Consider the following 25,551-nt stretch of genomic DNA (forward strand, 5'->3'; position numbering starts at 1 on the left):
TATTAACAGTCTCATCTCTGGCCTATTAAAAATGCATGTGGCATTGTGCTTGTTGATCACGTTTAGGACGCCCATGCAAATTGGACTGTCTTCCCTGTCAGTGCAGGAGATAAATAATGTAGCTGTGTTGTATATTCAGGGACACACCATTGACAGTCAATTAACAAGTTTGATTGGTGTGTGAACTCATTCTTTTGAACTGTTAATTTTATGTAAATAGTATTCGTTTCTCTTTTGCCTCCACTCTCAAGCCGATCCCTCGTTAACCCCCCTCCATGCGACAGTAGTAACCTGAGCTGGAGCTTTAATAATTGATCATCACACACCTGCTTGGTAGAAGCTATGGGGAGTTTGTCTTTAACAGTCAAGGGGGCATGCGTTGGCCTCTTGATATTCAAATCAACAAATGGTAGTCCTCCTTTTTTGGAAGTCAAAATGGGGAGCTCTTTTTATGGCTTGTTGCGAGGTCCTCGCCACCCGTCTGACTTTATCAAGGCTCCTCGGATGGAGTAGATATGATGGCCCTTGATGGCTCATAAATGGGAATGCCAATGACGATTTGTTGTTGACGTCGCCAACAACTCAGGCTTTTATGTTACGCTGCAGACCAGACATAGAGGTATGGTTCGCGCTTCCACAGATAGTGCTCGCAGGTAAATGATCAGGTGGTTGATCCGACCGTTTGAAAGACGGGAGGCCTCCATCCCCCTCCCCTCCTCTCCTCCCTTGCGTCCTCTCTCTCATCTCCTCCTCTGTCGCGGTAATTTGGAGCAGCAGAGGCAGATGCTGAAGATTCATCAAAGTTGACATGTGAACCCAGGAGCTAGGAATCATGGGAAACCCATATGGAAATGGCTGTGGCCATATCCCCCTCTAGCAAAGAGCTTTATGTTGTTCTGTTATTATCAAATCAAATTCTACAAACTGCTGATTTTGTCATGGTGAAGAAAGACCTTTGTGTGTGCTGCAGCAGTATTTCAAAGCTGCATCACACTACCCTTGGATGTCCAGTAGTAATGTCCACTATGGTGCATTGATGTGTACTGAAAGTACAGTGTAACTCAAATCATATGCACCATGTTATCCTGCGTTCATCCCATAGCTTTACAATGCTTCTTATCTGCATATATTGCTCATTGGAAATTTGATTAGGTAATAAAGGCTACTTTTATGTAAACGCAATTTCCCCTGTCTCATTGATGTGGACTCGATATCTCAGATAAGCCTAGTAGGTGATTGGACTGTAACGCCTAGAACCTTAGGGCGGTGGGGGTTAGACAATTGGCCTCATTTGCTACTAACAAAGTGAGCAAGGGTACTGACTCAGTGGAGGTGAAGAGGGGGTTGGGGTGAAGTGCTAAGCCTTCAGTAATACCACTGGTCCACACTCGGTAACCCTTGTAATCTGGGGGAGAAATACGATACCCATGTATGTACGTATGGTAATCGGTTAAGGACCCTGCTCTCACGCCATGTATCAATTGATTTTGGTCTCCTTGATCCCTCCGGAGGTCAGCGTCTTCACAGACCCTAAAGGTCTCTGCTTAGACCACCAATTAACACCCTGTCACCAGCGGCTGTTTGCATTGACTAGGAAGTGGCACGGTGGCCACACTTTTGATATCCTAATGTAGCAAGGTGATGGGTGTCCAGGGACCTGACCTCTCCACTGGTCTCATTGGTCCCCACGCATCCTTCTGCATTAATCGCATGGATTTCTTCGAGCTTAAATTATTGAGCTTAGGAACTTTGTCGTCTAACAGGCCGTTTATCTGGGAATCTCAGCGTATTATCGCATGGCTAATTATGCTCATGAATAAGACAACACAGACAGACCCCCGTTTGAACGGATCTGCTCTCACGCATGCTAAGGCACCTGCTTATCTTCCTGGTGGGAAATGTGTATTATTGGTGATATGATACATTGCGAAAAAAAGTTAGTTGATGCGCTAATCAAACATAGGCTGATAATTGATGTTCATTCCGGACGTTACACCTCACTGATGTCTGCACTGTGTTACTTTGACAGGACTCAGGTAGAGTTAAGTTAGTTTGATCCGGAAATGAACGGCACTTCTTTGCAGGTCGAACATGTTTTTGTTTGTCGGGTTTTCACGTTCAAGTCGTGTCAGGTCTGTGTTTGCAGTTTGCACTCTATAGCTTTACAAAAGAGTATCTTTTTTCCATTTTAGTCCTCCATGAGGTGTGTATATGTTTGGAAATTAAATAAATAAGTTAGCCTCAATTCTATATCGAACAGCCCAACGTCTTCACCAGCCATTTGTCCGCTTGGGAGAATGACTGCATTTATCATCTTTGACCAGTAGCCAGTTCTGTGGGAGTGTGTAATTGAGTTTCAAGCGATGGATTGAGTTTGAGGAGAGATTTATTCTCTGAAACCAGGAGTGTGTACATAGGCCACATGGCCAAGCAGAAGCACAGCCATTCTACAGGGAAACTGAGAGGGAAAACATTAACCCCTGGAAAGAGCTTTGGTTGACCACTGCCAGGATGAGACTGATGTCAGGGTGAATGAGACTGATGTCAGGGTGAATGAGACTGATGTCAGGGTGTATGAGACTGATGTCAGGGTGTATGAGACTGATGTCAGGGTGTATGAGACTGATGTCAGGGTGTATGAGACTGATGTCAGGGTGTATGAGACTGATGTCAGGGTGTATGAGACTGATGTCAGGGTGAATGAGACTGATGTCAGGGTGTATGAGACTGATGTCAGGGTGTATGAGACTGATGTCAGGGTGAATGAGACTGATGTCAGGGTGAATGAGACTGATGTCAGGGTGAATGAGACTGATGTCAGGGTGTATGAGACTGATGTCAGGGTGTATGAGACTGGTGTCAGGGTGAATGAGACTGGTGTCAGGGTGTATGAGACTGATGTCAGGGTGTATGAGACTGATGTCAGGGTGAATGAGACTGATGTCAGGGTGTATGAGACTGATGTCAGGGTGTATGAGACTGATGTCAGGGTGAATGAGACTGATGTCAGGGTGAATGAGACTGATGTCAGGGTGAATGAGACTGATGTCAGGGTGTATGAGACTGATGTCAGGGTGTATGAGACTGATGTCAGGGTGTATGAGACTGATGTCAGGGTGAATGAGACTGATGTCAGGGTGAACGGAGCTGAACAACCATCCTGTATGAGTATAAGTTCCTGTTTAATCACATATATGGCTCAATTCCATTGGAAGAACCAGGGGGAACTAGAATGAAAGTGAACTAGTGAGAACCAGAATGAAAGTGAACCATGAGGAACCAGAATGAAAGTGAACTAGGGAGAACCAGGGGGAACCAGAATGAAAGTGAACTAGGGAGAACCAGGAGGAACCAGAATGAAAGTGAACTAGGGAGAACCAGAAGGAAAGTGAACTAGGGAGAACCAGGAGGAACCAGAATGAAAGTGAACTAGGGAGAACCAGGCACAGGGTTCTATAGTTACACCATGAAATAGGCTAGCATCAGCTTAACTAACGTGTGATTGTGTGGTACCTTTGCCCCTTTACAGGTGGATGAGGCAGTGTTCTGTGCAGGCCAGATCGCCCTGGTGCCTTGTACCATGCAGCTGGTGAGGGCTGGAGCAAGGACCCAGGCCTGCCTGTCCTTCAGCCACATAGAGAAGGTTCTGGAAGCAGTGATCAGCAGCCTTACCCTGGGCCATGTGCTGCAGGCCCACTGCTACGCCACCCGCAGCCAAGACATCCCTGTCATCAGAGCAGTCTGGGACAGCAAGCTGAGGGCCGCACAAGAGAAGGTGAGCTATTTTATCAACTATTTGTCCTTTGTATAAATCCTATGTATATTTCCTTTTGTGAATATGATCAATAGCATAAATAAATGGAATTAACCTCTACTCACACAGAGTAGGCAAAAAAACAGCATCTGTGTGTGCTTCCATCTCCATTTGAATAAGGGAGAAAATGTGATAGGCATATTAGACATGCAGCCTTGAATTCTCTATCAGAATTTAATGGGCAAAAAGTGGAATTTCCAAATGAGCCAAAGTCCCACCCGCTCTCCCCCTTCAGAGACCCAGAGCTCTGTTGCTGATATTTACCAGAGAGTGTGCTCATGAAAAGTTGATGATGTGGGAAACACTGGTGTCTTTGATAATATGGAGCTTGGCACAGAAGCAGATGTCTTCCGTTAGAACCTCCCTAATCCTTTATCCCCCCTTTTGGAGTTAGGCTGAACTCTCTGAGCAGCTTATCCCCCTCCAGTCCATGCCCCCACCCCAAACCCCTCTCCCCTGCCACAGACCCTCATCCACATGGCTAATAAGGGCACCAGGCTCCCCAGCCAGGCCTGCTCCTCCCGCGGTAATCTGCCAGCCCTGGGGGATAAGGGAGCAGGGGAGAAGGGAAGAGCCCACCTCCAACATGTGTCTCAGACTCTGTGGTGGGAAGTGCAGTGTGGGAACTCACTAAAAGGGCAGAATGGGGACTCGCTCACTTGCAGGACTTGCCTTCATGATGGGGATAGCAGACTAGATACCCTCTTAAAGCTTACACTGAGTGGACAAAACATTAGCAACGCCTGCTCTTTACATGACACAGACTGACCAGGTGAAAGCTATGATCCCTTATTTATGTCACTTGTTAAATCCACTTGAATCAGGTTAAAGGATTTTTAAGCCTTGAGACAATAGAGACATGGATTGTGTATGTGTGCCATTCAGGGGGTGAACGGGCAAGACAAAACATGTAACTGCCTTTGAACAGGCTATGGTAGTAGGTGCCAGGCACACCAGTTTGGGTCAAGAACTGCAACGCTGCTGAGTTTTTAACGCTCAACAGTTTCGCGTGTGTATCAAGAATAGTCCACCAATCAAGGGACATCCAACTTGACACAACTATGAGAAGCATTGGAGTGAACATGGGCCAGTATCCCTGTGGAACGTTTTTTGACACCTTGTAGAGTGGGGTGCAACTCAATATTAGGAAAGTGTTTGGTACACTCAGTGTAGAGGCTCCACAGAAGAGTCTAGTGACAACGTATTGATAGAGTTGGACCCATAACAAAGTGAGGACCCATAACTCTATTGTGAGGAGGGTAATAGAAATCAATGTAAACTGTTCCCTGGCCCATAGCTGGCCCCTCCCAACATGAGTCAAATAAACGTATCAAACAGGGAATGCAACTAATTAGCATGTAGTTTAGGGACTGTCAGACCATTGACTCACTGAGGTCAAAGCTTAGGGAACTAGTTGGCTACAGCATCAGGGCCAGGTCAATCAGGGCCAGGTCAGATGTGCTCCAAGATGGCCAACATTCAATAAATTGGTGAAAACAAGTCTTTGATGTGTCAAGCGGACTGCTTATTGGCACCTTCAGAGTCCTCTATCTGAACTGGCACTCTAATGAACCCCTCCACAGATTGACAGCTCTGTTAGTTTCCCCCCAAACAGGTTAGTTAACACTCTCTCAGCCCTTAGACTATCACAGTGGGCTAGTTGGTAAGGGTTACTAACCTCCCACCTCCCCTTTGTGAGTTAGTCTTTGAGTAGCAATAGATGCTGGTAGTTCCCAGCTCCTCCATCCCTCCCTCTCTCTCAGCGCAGGTGGGGTGGGAGGAGAGGAGAGGGTCCAGGGGAGAGAGAGAGGCTGTGGCAGGGGCCTGCTTGCGTTTCATCCTGGGCCTGGTGAAACGGCTCTGTCCCTGGGGTGGGGATTAGACAAAGCGCCGGTGCTCATTTGAAGTGATTGTAATGAGAATATTTAACTCAGGTCAAACACAGATAACACCACTCCTGCAGAGACTGGGGAATAACTCACCCTCTCCTTTATTCACTCACACACACAAGGCTCAGGACTGGCTGAGTGCACCTGCAGTAAATGGAATCTTTATGTTCTTGGTACCTGTATTTTACTGTGTGCTTTTTACCTGCTATTTACTTAGAAGTTCAACTTATAAATTCCATGGGAAAGTGGTCATTATTCAACTTTTTGTAAGATAATGATGTAATCTACAAAGGGTAAAGCTCCAGGGCCAGTTTTTGGATGTGGATTGTCTTACCCATTGTCTTTGTCAGTAGCTATTGATTCACACTAGAGACACCTGATGAGGTGGCTCAGCACAGAAACCACATTTTGACCCATGCAATTAGCTACATAGGAAACCAATAGACCCTGAATCCACCCCTGACTAAAACCAGGCTCACTTTGAATAAAAGTGTCTTCTCTTGTTAGTTTCAACAACTTGACTCCCAGGTCGCTCTCACTTTTACCTGACCAGCTCCTGCAGCCTGTCAAGCAACACTAAAACCCTCTTGCCATTCATTTTCAGAGTGACGAATAATAACGGCCAAGAACATTTATCCCGTTTACCTCCGGCGTCGTGCACAAACGTAACCAGCAATCAGAGCTGTGATGAGGTGGGAGACATCAGGCTGCTGAGGCAGAAGGAAGCACAGCCGCGTGGCTCCGTGTTGTTGTTGTGCGTTGATCATTTCTCTAATCGGGTGGACGGGGAAGCTCGCAGGGGTTAATTGGGAGCACGCCGGAGCCGCCTCGCGTATTTATGGCGCGTCGAACCGCGAGGTCCGTGTGTGAGTGGGATGAATAAGGAGGTGTGCATGCAATGCGTCTGTAATTGTTAGCCAGTCTTCTCAGTTGGACAACAGGACTGGAAAACACGGCGACTTCTTTTGTGTTGATGCCAATTGATTTTCTCCTAGTTATTAGTTAGGCTAAACCTTTGGTATTCATGAATGCACATTATGTGATGTGTGATCGAATGGCAATTTCCATCATAAGAAGTTACACAAGATCACAGTGTGAAGTCAAGTGCCATGCTATGGTCGTTTTCTGTGTTTGTCTGAATCCTGGCTTGAGTGTTCTGTAGTAGGCCCTCTTTATGGTATCCATCAATCTCCATCTAACTCCATGGGTACCCCCACACACCTAAACATATAGGCCCTCATATAATAAGGGTTCCTCTCACTCCCTCCTGTATATCCCCTCTCCTCCCTTTAACCCTGTTCTGCCCCCTCTCTTCAGGGGGGAGATGTTAGTGTTAGCTAACCTAACGCACCTCCAACACCACAGCAGCAGTAGACAGGCTTTGGTTTATACAAGTGGCCCCAGGGCTAGAGCCAGCCAGCCAGCCTGCAGAGGAAACGGAGAGACGAGAGGGGGGATATTGTGGGGACTGGTGGCCCACTGCTACACCCTGCCTGTAGAGGGAACAGAATAAGAGAAGAGGAGAGGGGGATAATGTGGATACTGGAGGCCCACGTCGCTCAGGTAGCCACACAGAGGAGAGGAGAGCCAGGCAGCCACAGCCACGCGCTGAAGGCCTCCCGCTGGGCAGGAAATGTAGGGGAACTGCCTAAGCGGCTAGGCCCCATCAGCTCCCTGCTGCTCGCCGGCTTTACACCACTTCCTTATTACGGTGTTTACCGTTCGCCTTTCACGCCTCTCTGGTCCCCAGCCCTGCGCCAAGCATCTGTGAGAGAGAAGGAGCGGGGGAAAGGAAGGAGGGAGTTAAAAGAAACATGGTGGAAAGCAGGTCACACCCTCCTTCGACAGTGGCTGAGTGAGTTCCAGATTTTCAGAGTGCGAGAGAGAGAGGGGGGGAGGGGGGGGGGTTGTGCTAGTGAGCCAACTGAATGAAGGGATGAAGTAATGTGATGTATTGCATTATGGAGAAACCAGCATTAAAGAGCAGGGCTGCCCCAATCACATGTACATACACACTATGTCACACACACACAAACTCTACTGCAAGCACTCAGCTCAGTCATATATCACAATGTGTCACCTCTATATTTTATTGGATTCAGTTAATACATTATTTCTAGTCAGGCAGGGGGTGTCAGGTGGGTAGAGTGCTTTCACTCCTGACAGCAGGGAGACACACTACAACAATGAAGTACTGACTACAAACACAGACTGAAACATCACCACCAACTGAAACACTGAAATCACGGGGAAGGAAACAATATTCTCAGAAAGGACCAAATGTCCTGCACCAAGTGCTCTCTGTTCATGTAACATTTGGAGAGATAAATAAATAAAGGAGTTGATTTAACCACCTCAGACAAGTCTGTGAGGAAAAACAAAGTGTGGCAGTTTAGATCTGTGTGACCGTCTGCAGTGATCGGCCCAGAGGCTAGGGTACCGTAGCATCGACATCGAGGTTCTCTGTCGTCTCACTGGGTACAGTACCTCAGCACCCTGGGCCAACAGGATGGCCTTTAAGCCTGGTTAAGCAGGGCTCTTCTCCCCCCTGTCCCCTTCACCACCCCATCCCTCCCTCCTCCCAGAGCAATGAGTATTGACAAGTGTAGACCTGGGCCCCTCCAGGAGAATACTTTGCTGCGCGCTAAGTGCTAATCTAACATTTATCAAAGCAGAGGCCACATATGTATCGTGTCACACCACACCACACAACACCACGCAGGCCTGCCGTCCCTGTCACACTTATTGTTCCCTGTTGTTGTTATTATTCACCATCACCACTAGCTAGGGCTTCACAGTGAAGAAATGGAGCGAACAAATTTAGGCTCTCCTCTTTAGGTCCCCCCCCCCATCGTCCTTCTTCCCTCTCCAAGGCGAGAGGTTGGCTGTTGATACACAATTAGGCCTTAGCTAAAGTTTAATCTGGAGGTAAGTGGTGCAGGCGTTCATGTAGCTGGCATGTTGGGTCGCGATGGGTTTGTTTATCGAGGGGGACAAAGAGGCCGCTCGTCTGCTCTTGTCAATGATTTTTTGTGTGAGTGAATTACAAAATAAAGTGTATGTAACCTGTTATTATTCTGCACTTACGAAGTGGGGTGTAAGTGGATGAAAATTGATCCTGCAAATTGAAAAGGGGGTTAAGTGTTTTTGTCCTATCGACTCCAGCCGAAATGACTTGTATAAAACGCTCATTTCTCTCCCATTAGCAGATGAGGGCCGCAGCCAAGTATTATTTGAGGGCTACATTGTGCCGCGAGCTGGCAGAAGACATTTTGTAGCTGATAATTGCCTACTGACACTGTCTGGAGGGGGAAAACAGATTTGAACTCTGCAAATGTAATCATTTGAAGCCATCACGGCAGTTTTCTGCTAAATGTGGAAGGGTGATTGGTGAAATGGCCACAGCATGATCTCCTTGGAAACGATGAAAAGGGCTTCTTTGAAAGAACCTGTCATGTTATCAGATGGACTTATATGTGCTGTTGTTGATGGATAGCTGTGTCGGCATCCATATATGTTTGTTTGACAAATGATTATTGTCCATACCCTGGAATATAACCCAGGCTTACTTTTCCATCTAAAATATTCCTCATGTTCCTATCCTTTCACTCAGATATTGGATATACAAATAATTATCTTTGTGATAAAATGTGCATTAATTGTCTCAAATATAAAGGGCACCTTTCTATATTGCAGGAGGAATCATTCGGGGAGCAAGAGATTCAGAGTGGACCCTTGCTGGTTACCGTGGTCTCTGCCTTACCCAGGGGAGCGGCTGTGGAACTGCACGTCATTGCTGCCCACGACGACCCCAGACACAGGACTTCCTGTCACATGACTACTGAGGTGGCGTGTGGAACCATAGAATGTCATGCCATGCTGTCCAGCGATAGCCAGTGTGCCACTGTATCCTTGGCACTGATGGTGCCCAGCTCTGCACCAGCTGTCTCAGGGGTGGAAGGGGAGATACTGGTTGCACTGGTTGCTACCCTTCAGAGTGCCATGCAGAAGATTGGTGGTGGTGGGATCTCTCCACTGTGTGCCAGGGTGTTCTACAAGTGTAACAATGCTCTGGCTGGACAGCTTGTAACAGGTAGGTAAACCACACACTCTACACTGCTCGCTCCTCATACATGTAGCAATACATGTTTAAACATTTTCAAATTCAACTTAATTTGAGTTAAATACAATAGAAAAATGTTGGTATAAGGTGATCTTTATGTTACTAAGATCTTATATTAAGCAACCGAGATTGGGTAACTGTCTGCCTAAAACAGTGGTATTCCCCCAAAAATAGTAGAGAACCCTTTTTTCCCCCTGAAATTTCTGGAGACCCCACCCCACCCCCAAAACATTTGTATTTGTATTTTTACATCAACAAAATTCATTGCATTTTCATCTAAAAGAAACAAATACATATACTCAATACAATAAAAAATGACATTATCTTTCTCTTTCTCAAAAACCTTTGTCCCATACAATAATCTGTACTCTACATACATATTTCCAGTGAAAAGTTAGGACACACCTACTCATTCTAGGGGTTTTCTTTATTTGTACTCTTTTCTATATTGTAGAATAATACTGAAGACATCTAATCTATGAAATAACACATTGAATTAAAAAAATGTAAAACAAATCACAATATATTTGATATTTAGGGGCCTTCCGGGTGGCGCAGTTCACCTTCACACTCCTGGGCCAGACTACACTCAATCATAGGTCTTACTGAAGAGATGAGTCTTCAATAAAGACTTAATGTTGAGACCAAGTCTGCGTCTCTCACATGGTAGGCAGACCATTTCATAAAAATTGAGCTCTATTTGAGAATGCCCTGCCTCCAGCTGTTTGCTTAGAAATTCTAGGGACAGTAAGGAGGCCTGCGTCTTGTGACCATAGCGTACGTGTAGATATGTATGGCAGGACCAAATCGGAAAGATATATAGGAGCAAGCCCATGTCATGCTTTGTAGGTTAGCAGTAAAACCTTGAAATCAGCCCTTGCCCTAACAGGAAGCCAGTGTAGAGAGGCTAGCACTGGAGTAATATGATCACTTTTGGGGGTTTTAGTCAAGATTCTAGCAGCCGTGTTTAGCACTAACTGAAGTTTATTTAGTGCTTTATCCGGGTAGCCGTAAAGTAGAGCATTGCAGTAGTCTAACCTAGAAGTGACAAAAAGCATGGATGAATTTTTCTGCATCATTTTTGGACAGAAAGTTTCTGATTTTTGCAATGTTACGTAGATGGAAAAAAGCTGTCCTTGAAACAGTCTTGATATGTTCGTCAAAAGAGAGATCAGGGTCCAGAGTAACGCCGAGGTCCTTCACAGTTTTATTTGAGATGACTGTACAACCATCAAGATTAATTGTCAGATTCCACAGAAGATCTCTTTGTATCTTGGGACCGAGAACAACCATCTCTGTTTTGTCTGAGTTTAAAAGTAGAACATTTGCCGCCATCCACTTCCTTATGTCTGAAACACAGGCTTCCAGGGAGGGCAATTTTGGGGCTTCTCCATGTTTCATCGAAATGACGGCTGTGTGTTATCCGCATAGCAGTGAAAGTTATGTTTCCATTATGTTTCCGAATGACATCACCAAGAGGTAAAATATATTGTGAAAACAATAGTGGTCCTAAAACGGAGCCTTGAGGCACACCGGAATTTACAGTTGATTTGTCAGAGGACAAACCATCCACAGAGACAAACTGATATTTTTCCGACAGATAAGATCTAAAGCAGGCCAGAACTTGTCCGTGTAGACCAATTTGGGTTTCCAGTCTCTCCAAAAGAAGGTGGTGATCGATGGTATCAAAAGCAGCAATAAGGTCTAGGAGCACGAGGACAGATGCAGAGCATTGGTCTTTAGCAGTGGTTTCTTTGGAGCAATTTGACCATGAAGGCCTGATTCATGCAGTCTCCTTTGAACAGTTGATGTTGAGATGAGTCTGTTACTTGAACTCTGTGAAGCATTTATTTGGGCTGCGTTCTGAGGCTGATAACTCTAATGAACTTGTCCTCTGCAGCAGAGGTAACTCTGGGTCCTCCTTCCCTGTGGCGGTCCTCATGAGAACCTGTTTCATCATAGCGCTTGGTGGTTTTTGCGACAACACTTGAAAAAACGTTCAAATTCTTTAAATGTTCCGTATTGACTGAGCTCCATGTACTAAACTAATGATGGACTGTCAATTATCTTTGCTTAATTGAGTTGTTCTTGCCATAATATGGACTTGGTCTTTTGCCAAATAGGGCTATCTTCTGTATACCACCCCTACCTTGCCACAACACAACTGATTGGCTCAAATGCATTAAGAAGGAAAGAAATTCCACAAATGAACTTTTAACAATGTGCACCTGTTAATTGAAATGATTTCCAGGTAACTAATTGAGAGAAGGTCAAGAGTGTGCAAAGCTGTCATCAATGCAAAGGGTGGTTACTTTGAACAATCTCAAATATATTTTGATTTGTTTAACACTTTTTTGGTCACTATATGATTCCACATGTGTTATTTAATAGTTTTGATGTCTTAACTTTATTTTATTTTATTCTACAATGTAGAAAATAGTACAAATAAAGAAAAACTTTTGAATGAGTAGGTGTGTCCAAACTTTTGACTGGTTGGCGACCCCACTGCAGACCCCGACTTTGAATATCACTGCCCTAAATAATGTTTGGGGTGACATTGGTAAAGATATTTCCATACATAAAGTTGTGAGAACAACGGTCTAGTAGAAACCAGTCTCTGGAGGGAAGCTCTTCTTCCTTTGTGTTTAATTATTGGGAGTCATTTGCTCTCTGTTGTTAAGAACAGCACTGGGACTGGCAGCATCCTCTGTCATCATTATACTGTTATGCCACCATCTTACTCTCTCAGGATTCTGGTTCCTCATCAAGACAAATATGGAATGGTATTTATTTTCCCCTGTGAGACTCGTTTTGTCTTTAGAAAAGGTCCAACCAACACATTCATCAACCAGACACAGTTGAATCCACGCCAGACCCGACACTTTTACAGTAATTTCTCGGCCTTGACATGTTTTATTGGGGAGGATGAAATTATAATGTGATGAATAGGAATAAACGTAGTCGACAACAATATGTCTGGACGTAAACATGGGTGTTTGTTTTGTCACATAATTATATGATGGCAATTCATGAAAGGTCATCAGTTCTTGTTCTGAACATCTCAGGAGAGTTTGAAATCTACTCCGTTCACACAAAATAGTGCTGAAATTAAAGGATGCGCTGATATTTTAGTACTGCAATCGTGTTTGATATGAATATGGGCATATAATAGAATGTTGTGTTTTAAAATTCAGAAATTTTAATGACGTTGTTGGATCTCAAATATGTAAAATAACACAAGGTCCTTTTGGTATTTTTTGGTTTATACTGATTCACCAGAAAAATAAGTGTATTTATTTTACTTTTCACACAGACTTTAAAAAATGATTTTAAAAGTCCACAGCTTACCCCTCATTTCATATTTCTATGCTATGTGCTCAGACACTTCCCTTAAGCCAGTTATTGACTCATCATTGAACTGGAATCTGTTACCTTTCCTCAGCACGCACAGCCCCAGCCATGGCCTGGGAGAGGGCCTGTGGCCAGGCAGCCTTCATGGTTCACAGCCCAGCTCCACGCCTAATGCTTTCCAAAAGTCAAGGAAGGGAAAAGTAGCACCTCTGGCGCTAGCCGTCACAGCCCCAAACTGCCACTGTTGTAGCGCAGTGCAACGCCGCTGAAAAATGTGACCCACCCCGAGTCACTATCGCTGCGCTTCACGGCTGATAGACAGACATATGCTCCGGATGAAACCTTTTACATGTTGTCTGAAGATGTTATTTACGTTACAGAGACTCAACAACCCCACATATGGCCTAGTTGTGTCAGATGATTTGTCTACTATTTAACAATATTCTTATAAAAACATTTCAAAAGACTTTAGTATGTTTTCGTTGTTTTCTATAAATTATGAGTAAAAATGCTGTTACAGATCCACTGAAATTTTGAAAGAAAGGCATCAATTGTTTCATAGAAAATCTATATTTACAGTGCATTCGGAAAGTATTCAGACACCTTTTTTCCCCATATTTTATTACGTTACAGACTTATTCTAAAATTCCTTTTATCATTTGTTTTACCCTCCTCAATCTACACACAATACCCCATAATGACGAAGCAAAAACTGGTTTTTAGAACTATTTGCAAATGTATACAAAAAACAATTGAAATATACATTTACATAAGTATTCAGACCCTTCACTGTTGAAGCACCTTTTACAGTGATTACAGCCTACTGTCTTCTTGGGTATGATGCTACAAGCTTGGCACACCTGTATTTGGGCAGTTTTTCCCATTCTTCTCTCCAGATCCTCTCAAGCTATGTCAGGTTGGATGGGGAGCTTTGCAGCACAGCTATTTTCAGGTCTCTCCAGAGATGTTCGATCCGGGTTCAAGTCCGGGCTGTGGCTGGGCCACTCAAGGTCATTCAGAGACTTGTCCCAAAGCCAGTCCTGCATTGTCTTGGATGTGTGCGTTGTTGTCCTGTTGGAAGGCGAACCTTCGCACCAGTCTGACATCCTGAGCTTTCTGGAGCAGGCTTTCATCAAGGATCTCTCTGTACTTTTCCCCGTTCATCTTTACATTGATCTTGACAAGTCTCCCAGTCCCTGCTACTGAAAAACATCCCCACAGCATGATGCAACCACCACCATGCTTCACCGTAGGTATGGTCTCAGGTTTCCTCCAGACGTGACGCTTGACATTCAGGCTAAAGAGTTCAATCTTGGTTTCATCAGACCAGAGAATCTTGTTTCTCATGGTCTGAGAGTCTTCAGTTGCCTTTTGGCAAACTCAAAGCAGGCTGGCATGTGCCTTTTACTGAGGAGTGGCTTACGTCTGGCCACTCTACCATAAAGGCCTGATTGGTGGAGTGCTGCAGAGATGGTTGTCCTTCTGCAAGGTTCTCCCATCTCCACAGAGGAACTTTGGAGTTCTGTCAGAGTGACCATCAGGTTCTTAGTCACCTCCGTGACCAAGGCTCTTCTCACCCGATGGCTCAGTTTGGCCTGGCGGCCAGCTCTAGGAAGAGTCTTGGTGGTTCCAAATATATATATACAGTACCAGTCAAATGTTTGGACACACCTACTCATTCAAGGGTTTTGCTTTATTTTTTAACTATTTTTGACATTGTAGAATAATAGTGACGACATCAAAACTATTAAATAACACATATGGAATAAAGTAGCCACCTTTTGCCTTGATGACAGCTTTGAACACTCTTGGCATTCACTCAACCAGCTTCACCTGGAATGCTTTTTCAATAGTCTTGAATGAGTTCCCACATATGCTGAGAACTTGTTGGCTGCATTTCATTCACTCTGCGGTCCAACTCATCCTAAACCATCTCAATTTGGTTGAGGTCGGGTGATTGTGGAGGACAGGTCATCTGATGCAGCACTACATCACTCTCCTTGGTCAAATAGCCCTTACACAGCCTGGAGGTGTGTTGGGTCATTGTCCTGTTGAAAACAAATGCTAGTCCCACTAAGCATAAACCAGATGGGATGGCGTAACGCTGCAGAATGCTGTAGTAGCCACACTGGTTACCGCCTTGAATTCTAAATAAATCACTGACAGTGTCACCAGCAAAACACCATCACACCTCCTCCTCCATGCTTCACGGTGGGAATCACACATGCAGAGATCATCATCCTTTCACCTACTCTCACAAAGACAGGGCGGTTGGAACAAAAAATCTAAAATTTGGACTCATCAGACCAAAGGACAGATTTCCACCTGTCTAATGTCCATTGCTTGTGTTTCATGGCCCAAGCAAGTCTCTTCTTCTTATTGGTGTCCTTTAGGCGTGGTTTCTTTGCAGCAATTTGACCATGCAGGCCTGATTCACGCAGTCTTCTTTGAACAGTTGATGTTGAGATGTGTCTGTTACTTGAACTCTGTGAAGCAATTATTTGGACTGCAATCTGAGGTGCAGTTAACTCTAATGGACTTATCCTCTGCAACAGAGGTAACTCTGGGTCCTCCTTTGCTGTGGCGGTCCTCCTGAGAGACAGTTTCATCATAGCGCTTGATGGTTTTACGACTGCTCAAATCTTCCTCATTGGCTGACCTTCATGTCTTAAAGTAATGATGGACTGTCAATACTCTTAGCTTATTTTAGCTGTTCTTGCCATAATATGGACTTGGTCTTTTACCAAATAGGACTATCTTCCATATACCACCCCTACCGTGTCACAACACAACTGATTGACTCAAACGCATTAAGAAGGAAAGAAATTCCACAAATTAACTTTTAACAATGTGCACCTGTTAATTGAAATGCATTCCAGGTAACTATTTGAGAGAATGCCAAAAGTGTGCAAAGCTGTCATCAAGGCAAAGGGTGGCAACTTTGAAGAATCTCAACCAAAAAATATATATATATTTTTATTTTTTTATATATATTTTTTAAACATTTATATACACACACACTACCGTTCAAAAGTTTGGGGTCAATTAGAAATTTCCTTGTTTTTGAAAGGTAAGCACAGCTGATTTAAAAAAAATGGAATATCCACATAGGCGTACAGAGGCCCATTATCAGCAACCATCACTCCTGTGTTCCAATGGCATGTTGTGTTAGCTAATCCAAGTTTATCATTTTAAATGGTTAATTGATCATTAAATCAAATGAATTTGTATTAGTCACATTCGCTGAATACAACAGACCTTACAGTGAAATGCTTACTTATGCGCCCCTAACCAACAATGCAGTTAAAAAGAATATGATTAAGAATAAGAAATCAAATCAACAAGTAATTAAAGAGCAGCAGTAAAATAACAATAGCGAGACTATAGACAAGGGGGTACTGGTACAGAGTCGATGTGCGGGAGCACAGGTTAGTTGAGGTAATATGTACATGTAGGTAGAGTGGTTAAAGTGACTATGCATAGATGATAACAACAGAGAGTAGCAGCGGTGTAAAGGAGGTGCAATGCAAGTAGTCTGGGTAGACATTTGATTAGATGGCTTGGGGGTTGAAGCTGTTTAGAAGCCTCTTGGACCTAGATTTGGCGCTCCGGTACCGCTTGCCGTGCGGTAGCAGAGAGAACAGTCTATGACTAAGGTGGCTGGAGTCTTTGACAATTTTTAAGGCCTTCCTCTGACACCGCCTGGTATAGAGGTCCTGGATGGCAGGAAGCGTGGCCCGTTGGTACTGGGCCGTTGGCACGACCCTCTGTAATGTCTTGCTGTTGGTCGCTGAGCAGTTGCCATACCAGGCAGTGATGCTCTCGATGGTGCAGCTGTAGAACCTTTTGAGGATCTGAGGACCCATGCCAAATCTTTTCAGTCTCCTGAGGGGGAATAGGTTTTGTTGTGCCCTCTTCACGACTGTCTTGGTGTGCTTGGACCATGTTAGTTTGTTGGTGTTGTGGACACCAAGGAACTTGAAGCTCTCAACCTGCTCCACTGCAGCCCCGTCGATGAGAATGGGGGCGTGCTCGGTCCTCTTTTTCCTGTAGTCCACAATCATCTCCTTTGTCTCGATCATGTTGAGGGAGAGGTTGTTGTCCTGGCACCACACGGCCAGGTCTCTGACCTCCTCTCTATAGGCTGTCTCGTCGTTGGCGGTGATCAGGCCTACAACTGTTGTGTCATTGGCAAACTTAATGATGGTGTTGGAGTCGTGCCTGGCCATGCAGTCATGAGTGAACAGGGAGTACAGGAGGGGACTGAGCATGCACCCCTGAGGGGCCCCTGTGTTGAGGATCAGCGTGGTGGATGTGTTGTTACCTACATTTACCACCTGGGGGTGGCCCGTCAGGAAGTCCAGGATCCAGTTGCAGAGGTAAGTGTTTAGTCTCAGGGTCCTTAGCTTATTGATGAGCTTTGAGGGCACTATGGTGTTGAAAGCTGAGCTGTCGTCAATGAATACAATTCTCACATAGGTGTTCATTTTGTCCAGGTGGGAAAAGTCAATGTGCAATAGAGATTGCATCATCTGTGGATCTGTTGTGGCGGTATGCAAATTGGATCGGGTCTAGTGTTTCTGGGATAATGGTGTTGATGTGAGCCATGACCAGCCTTTCAAAGCACGTCATTAGAAAACCCTTGTGCAATTATGTTAGCACAGCTGAAAACTGTTGCCCCGGTGCACAACCTAGCAAGAGGACAGGTACATTAGAGTGTCTAGTTTGAGAAACAGACGCCTCACAAGTCCTCACCTGGCAACTTCCTTAAATAGTACCTGCAAAACACCAGTCTCAACGTCAACAGTGAAGAGGTGACTCCGGTATGCTGGCCTTCTAGGCAGAGAAAAAGCCATATCTCAGACTGGCCAATAAAAAGAAAATATTAAAAAGAACACAGACACTGGACAAAGGAAGATTGGAAAAATGTGTTATGAACAGACAAATCTACATTTGAGGTGTTCGGATCACAAAAAAGATTCATGAGAAGCAGAAAAAAATGAAAATATGCTGGAGGAGTGCTTAATGCCATCTGTCAAGCATGGTGGAGGCAATGTGATGATCTGGGGGTGCTTTGGTGGTGGTAAAGTGGGATATTTGTACAGGGTAAAATGTATCTTGAAGACGGAAGGCTATCACTCCATTATGCAACGCCAAACCATACCCTGTGGACGGCGCTTAATTGGAGCCAATTTCCTCCTTCAACAGGACGATGACCCAAAGCACAGCTCCAAACAATGCAAGAACTATTTAGGGAAGAAGCAGTCAGCTGGTATTCTGTCTATGATGGAGTGGCCAGCACAGTCACCGGATCTCAACCCTATTGAGCTGTTGTGGGAGCAGCTTGACCGTATGTACGTAAGAAGTGCCCATCAAGCCAATCCAACTTGTGGGAGGAGCTTCAGGAAGCATGGGGTGAAATCTCTTCAGATTACCTCAACAAATTGACAACTAGAAGCCAAAGGTTTGCAAGGCTGTAATTGCTGCAAATTGAGGATTCTTTGATGAAGCAAAGTTTGAAGGAAACAGTTATTTCAATTAAAAATCATTATTTATAACCTTGTCAACGTCTTGCCTATATTTCTTATTCATTTTTCAACTCATTTAATGTATGTTTTCGTGGAGAACAAGGACATTTCTAAGTGACCCCAAACACGTGTGTGTGTGTGTGTGTGTGTGTGTGTGTGTGTGTGTGTGTGTGTGTGTATGTATATTTAAGTTTGGGGTCACTTAGAAATGTCCTATATATATATATATATATATATATATGACAAAATGGCACACCGGAAATGGCCACTGGGCTGGATGGCACTGCTGTAAGCAGTGTAGACTAGAGCACCTCGGTTCGGGATGTCTTCCTTCCCCATAGAGAGGAGCCTGGCTGCACCCGCTGTGCCTGGCCTCTCGGCCACATTGTTCACTCACCTCGGCCTAAATGAACAATTTTCATGAGCCAATGCCTGCTAATTATGTTCTCGTTTAGCGGTTAATTTGAACCAGTTTGGAAGGCAGTGTAGCACAACTAAAACCATGGACGCAGCTCTGGGCTCTCTCTCCCCTGCTTAAAAGCCCCATAAGCCCAGCAGGCATTGGCAATTTCACACAAAATGCCCCTCTTTCTATCCTGTTCTCTCTCTCTCGCTGTGCCTGACCACAACAGTACTCTAATCTCCCTGCTCCCCAGTCATGTATATATTTACGTATTGATTGATTAAAATGAGAAACAAAAAGGTAATGCTAATGCTAAATATTGTTGGTATTAATGATGGGCAAACGATGCATTTCAAAATGTGGAGATTTAACAGGCGCATGCAGACCGGGTTTTTTACCCCCTGTGTTGGATGTGAAGCAGAATAATGGCTGGTTCCCTTGGGTAGATGGTTTAGTTCCATCCCATTGCTAATGTGATTGCTTTTAGGATCCTGCTTAATGGCCTCTGTCCCCTGCACCTCGCAACCAGGCTCCCCACTTCTCTGGGTGGTGGAACGGGTGTGTGTGGGGAGGGTTCTTTCAGCAGCACACATACTACACACATGTAGTGTACACACACATGGACGGTTGGTCACTCCATTTTCACCTTCACCCCTCGCCTTGGTCCCAGGCACACAAAGGCCCTGTCTGCCTCAAAGCTCAAAGACTAAAAAGGCCTTGTTTCATAGGTGTGATGAAGGCTTTGTCTCTTCTCCCCTAATGTTACCATTGCTCTCTGTGATCTCCCTGCCTCTCTCTGTTGTCTCCACTTGATCTCCAGAGGGTCCTACATCCCAGGGTGAAGCCTCACGCTCAGATAAAAACCATATTTAGCCTTTTCATAAAATAGAAAAAAGGCTGTGTGTTCAGTGGGGGCATTTTAAGCCGTCGCACATATTAGTTAATTAGCCTGTACGGGTTCTTTGTGTGTGTGTTTGGCGTGCTGCGTTCTGCTCTAATGAAAGACAATGAGGCTTATTAAATGGCACTGAACAGTGCTGGTAACCTTTCTGTCCTGATTTCTCTCCACAAGTTCATCATGGTGACAGAACTTCTCTGCTCTTACACTGAGGCTTGCTATTGAAACTGGCTATAGTTCACTATAGATGAGTCTCTATAGATTGTAACTTCATTGAATTAAATGTAAATTCAGTGTGAATGTAACCACAGATTGACAGTTAGTGACACAGGTTTTTGAAGCTTTGATATAGACATTTAGCAGTTATTTTTTTAATCCTAAGTGACAAACTCAACATATGTGGCTCACGCGGGAATCAAACCCACTACTAGGGCTGTTGCGGTGACCGTATTACCGTCACACCGGCGGTCGGTCACGAGTCATGAAGGCAGTGAAATTCCAATTGACCGTTTAGTCACGGTAATCAGGCTTCTCCAAGCTCTGATGCTGCTGATCTTCATTAGTAGCCTACCAAACTTGCTAACTGCCTGGTACTCAGCACTCTATTGTCCCTCTAATCACTCTGACATCAATGTAAATGTATTCGAAAATCTAATCAAACACTTAATGAGAGCCCATGAGCTCATGTTGCGCAACATTTCAATATGCTTTTCAATTGCGCGAGAAAACCGAGTGATGGCCTCTACTTAAAAAATTTCAGGATCAGCTTTCTATAGGCAGGGCCTACTATATTTATTTCTCAACTTTCCTATTAAGCACATTGCTTATATTTACAACAGGAGTATAGCCTACCAGGCTGGCATGAAAATGAACCACAGGGAAAAGCATCCTCCATTCATTATATAAGTGCATAGGTCCATTCTAAATCAAAACACATTTCACACATATATTATTTAGTATATGTAAAGACAAGGTTAAATCAAGAATAGTCTGATGGGTAACAATATTAGCCTATCACTTATGAATTACTATATTATCACTTGCGAATGATGCCCAGCATAAGAAACAATGCCTTTTTTTTTGCGACTTTTTGGAATCATAGTCGCACACCTCATGTAGCCTAGCCCATAGGCCTATATGTTTTAATAAGGTTTGTATCACACCTCATGTAGCCTAGCCCATAGGCCTATATGTTTTAATAAGGATTGTATCAAATAACTTCTTAAAATGAAGCACATGAATCCCCTTTACAAGGGGTGTAGATCCTAACTGGCATACATAAGCGCTGTGTATGCCAGTTAGGATCTACACCCCTTGTAAAGGGGATTAATGTGCTTCATTTTAAGAAGTTTCAAGTTTGGGGAAGATCATTTTCACCATAAATGTTACTTTTATAATAAAAGCATTACATGGATACTTGCATTTGTGGTCTCTTTCGATAATGGTGTTTTCCTCTAATGGAACATTTGCGTCTACTCCCATGTGTACATTGCTGAGCTTATAATGTGAGTGATGCCTAATATTTTATCAACATTTTACATTCTGATCTGTTGCTTCAGCCACATTGCGTAAAAACGTTTTTTGATGCTAGTGGTTGTATTAATTTGGGATCTATCGCATCCCGCAACAGTCCCAGACTATGTCTGGAATATTTATTTCTCACACAGAATAGAATAGGTCAACCTTTGTACTATGGGGAATAGTAGATTGACATAGTGATTTTGCTGTTCGTTAGGCCTACTCATATTGTTGGCTGACAAAGTAAATGTGGACAGTTCTTCCAATATATCTTCCATATGCACCTTGGAATTGGATAAGGATGCGCGCAGTTGCGTCCCCGATGTGTCTGTCTTCACTTGTAGCCTGTGAGAAAGCACTCAGGGAGAAGCATACAACGGCCACTGGCCGCAAAAGGCTTGGATTCTTTAGGGTGAATTACGGCCACACAAAAGGGATGCCGCCATGAAATTCTAGGCATTTTCAAGTGATTGTGAAATTGTAAATGAGTGACTGATGTAGTGTGTACAGCCTTCGCAAGAAAACAAAGCAGAGCTCATGCCTTTCAATAAACCTTTCAAATCGCATCATGCAGCCTTACAATGTATTAAAAATAAAAAAATATAGCCCAACGTTTGTAGAACAACTAAAGTTAAATTAATAACTCTATTTTAAGCATATAGCAATACCTAATTCTTTGTTAAGCGCTCAACACAGAATAGCCGCATGTGCGCACTCCCCCCAATAATTTGGAGAGAATATCCTTTCTATTTTATTAAGCTTTGTTCAATTGTATTATTCATGCTATAAAATAATGCCACGGAATTCTAAGAAAATCTTGTCTGCTATATGAACTTGTGTAGCCCACAGCCATTTGGCATAGCCAGATCAGGACCTAACATAAGGACAACTCAGAGTATGCTATTCTGTTCTTATGATATATACTACATTTTCATTATATCATGTTTCTTTAGATCAGTCTAAAATAAATAATGGATTTATTGTGATGGTGTAGGCTATATTACAGGGATATATTAGACTTTTTAAAATGTAGATGTTCCAAAGGTCTGCATCAGTGGCTTGTAGTCTATGCGTGGAAGCCATTAGATGCTAAATGTGTTTATGTTAATTACCGGTCAATTACCGTGAGGCCGACAGTTATTTGCTTGACAATCACTGGCTGACGAAATGTTGTGGCCGCCACAGCCCTACCCATGACTCTGATGTCCCAAGGACCATACAACAACCATCTGAGCCAATGGTTCCAACCAACTGATATCTAGATACACTTAGCTACCACATCCCAAAAACATATCACATCCCAGTGACCACACCATGACACACTCAACACACTGTTAGACCTATGGAACTAACAAGGCCATGAAAGCCATCCATTCGAGGCCAGGGGAACACTTGTGACTATTAGGGGCTGAGGAGCAGGAGAGGACATGGCGGCCACATCATCCCAGTGGGCCACAGCTAAATGGACAGGCTGTCTCACATGTCCACTGCCTGTCTGTCTGTAGACACACACCAACACACTAACCCTCTCGAACAATCTCTCAGCTCCGCTCAAGCTGAGAGCCAACCGTCCCAACACAGCTTCCTTACATCCCAACACGACAGGGGGTGCAGGATCTATTCCACTAGATCCCCCCACAACAAGCTGCTGCTCATTTGTTCATTGGTTTAAGTGTGTGTTGGGGAGGTAGGTTAGGGGTTTGGGATGTAGGTGTGTGTGTGTGTGTGTGTGTGTGTGTGTGTGTGTGTGTGTGTGTGAGTGTGTGTTAGAATGCCTGTGTGTGTATTCTGTGTGTCTTGGGCAGGGGGTGTGTGGGTTCAGTAGCTTACAGTCCAGCCCTTGCTGACCATATGTCTGCACTGCAGGGAGTTGAATGGGGGGCTATACAATCTGCCGGGGATTTGAGAATGTCAATATTCTGTGAATGGGCCTGTGTTCCCTGGTTGAAGGGTTAAGTGCAGCCTCGGTCCTGGGGCAGCCCCACTGGGACGGACATCTTAGGGCCTCGTGCCTGATCCTAAGATCCTGAGGTACAAGCAGATTTACAGTCAGATGATATTAACAACTTTTTTCTCTCTTCACATCTCTCTTTCCCTCCTCCTACTCCCCCGCCTTTCTCTCTCTCCCTCCCTTACCACCCCCCCTCCTCTCTCTCACCCCCTACTTCACCGCCTCTATCTCTCTCCCAGGACTTGAGGAATGTTTGAGGACCACTCTAGGCCAGGCCAGCCCATCTGTGGCCTTTGCTCCAGTCCTAGACTTGCCTGACTCTGCTGTCCTCCACCTGTCCTGCTGGCTCAGTCTGTAGAGAGTGAGACCTATCTGGACAAGAGAAACCACTCTCCCCCATCCACAGCACAGAACTACAACTCTAGAGGAATGCTAAAGGAGGGACCATGATCCACCCAGAGAGGGACTTGAATGTTCATAGAGACCACTTATATTACAGACTTCATTTGGACACACACCAACCCTTTGCTTGATGGCCTTACTATTTGTTATTGACGTGTGTGAATGTGCTGATGTAGTATGTTTCTGTACATATATGTATAATTGCGTACATATGAGTATAGAGGCTTACTTAAGACACTTGGCTAGTAATCCACTGTATCCTTCAAACAAGGCTTCCAACAGCTGTCACTCTGAAACAGAGAGCATTTATGAGACAGATCTAATGTACAGTACAGGACAGCCCACATGCCACAGCACCAGAGAGCTGCAGTCAGTGTATCCCAGACCACGAGCTAATAGCTACTATATATCCCTGCATCTTCCACTGTTATCAATAGATTCACACTTAGCAAGCTAACACCCCTAATAAAATCCTAGGTTGTAGGAAAAGCTATACATTGATTTGTTTTTAAGGTGTTATGCATTGTTTGTGTCTGCCTGGTGTTTGGCACGGCCAGAGACTGGTTATTACAATAGCAATCAGAACCAAGCACCTGAAAAGATTAAGCCTCTTTATGTTGCCCATTGATTCTAACACAGTGTGGTTTATAGGAGAGGGTCGTTCCCCTAGCCTACACACAGCTGCAGGGCTGGCGTCCACACAAAGAGAGCGGAAGAGTGTGTGTGGGTATGCACTATATATAGTGTGTGTGTTTGTGCGTGCGGGGTGTGAAGAAAACAACACCATTAACTATTGCTCCTGGAACATTTTATTCTCTCAAACATTATGAACCGTATTGACGAGCTCAATTGGAATGCATCTTTACTCAGGCTCTATCCTCTCCATTGTGCTGGTGATGGAGGGAACAGAGTGGGCTATTGATCTCAACCATCTATCTGTTGTTTTCATTGCTCTTATCAAAAATGGAACAATAGAGGCAACCAACAGCGCCTGAAGATTTTATTGAAGGTTTAAAAAAAAAAACAGACAAGCAATTATCTATGAGGCTGAGCAAAATAACGCACCACTATAACACATGTTAAGATTCACCATGTAGGTTTAGTCGATCTAAAGGAAACGCAAGGGCACATATGGAATATACCTTGAGAGGGAAAATCATGTATAAAACAGCAGCACCGCTCAATTTAACAATGTGAATAAGATCCTTATTAAAATGCTGAACACATGTTGGAAGTTCACTCTTCTCTTTTTCTTTGTTGAACTGTGAGTCCAAAGCATTCCTTTGACTTATTGAAATACCAAGTAGTTCTCTGGGTAGACACTCCAAGGTAGGAATCTTGTGGTTGGTACAATCCTACATCCTGTTTTACACACTCTTTCATCTGAATGTGGTAGGCCTACAGGGATCATGTCAGCGTTTTAGAATGAGTCAACAATGGCCCAGCCATAACATTTGGTGCCAAACACAGACAGACAACCACTTGTCGATCACCACAGAAAGCGATTATTTCCCAGACATGCAGACAGACACAAGCAGAGACATCAAGCATGTTGTCACACCCCTGGACATGGGCTTGCACATACAGTAAGGCTACTGTACAGACTGTGTTGTCTGTCTAGACTAACTGCTCAATGTTATCACCTCTGCCCTCTCAAAAAATGAATAAAGACAG

The 25,551-nt window shown here is 44.2% G+C and overlaps 1 protein-coding gene across 3 annotated transcripts in view; it reads left to right on the forward strand.

The window, feature by feature from the left end:
* dph6 (diphthamine biosynthesis 6) overlaps positions 1-25,116 on the forward strand; it is a 101,338-nt gene extending 76,222 nt beyond the window's left edge. For 2 of the 3 annotated variants that reach the window (XM_029687874.2, XM_029687875.2), the window contains exons 13-15: positions 3,530-3,775; positions 9,400-9,796; positions 23,715-25,116. In XM_029687874.2, the coding sequence (XP_029543734.1) occupies positions 3,530-3,775; positions 9,400-9,796; positions 23,715-23,833 (762 nt within the window). In that variant the 3' untranslated portion in view covers positions 23,834-25,116. Of the gene's footprint in view, positions 1-3,529; positions 3,776-9,399; positions 9,797-13,268; positions 18,741-23,714 lie in introns of those variants that run through there. The other variant, XM_029687876.2, reaches the window with a different exon arrangement.
* Positions 25,117-25,551: the final 435 nt, after the last annotated feature.

Source organism: Oncorhynchus nerka, linkage group LG18 (genome assembly GCF_034236695.1).
Source record: "Oncorhynchus nerka isolate Pitt River linkage group LG18, Oner_Uvic_2.0, whole genome shotgun sequence".
Taxonomy (NCBI): Eukaryota; Metazoa; Chordata; class Actinopteri; order Salmoniformes; family Salmonidae; genus Oncorhynchus; species Oncorhynchus nerka.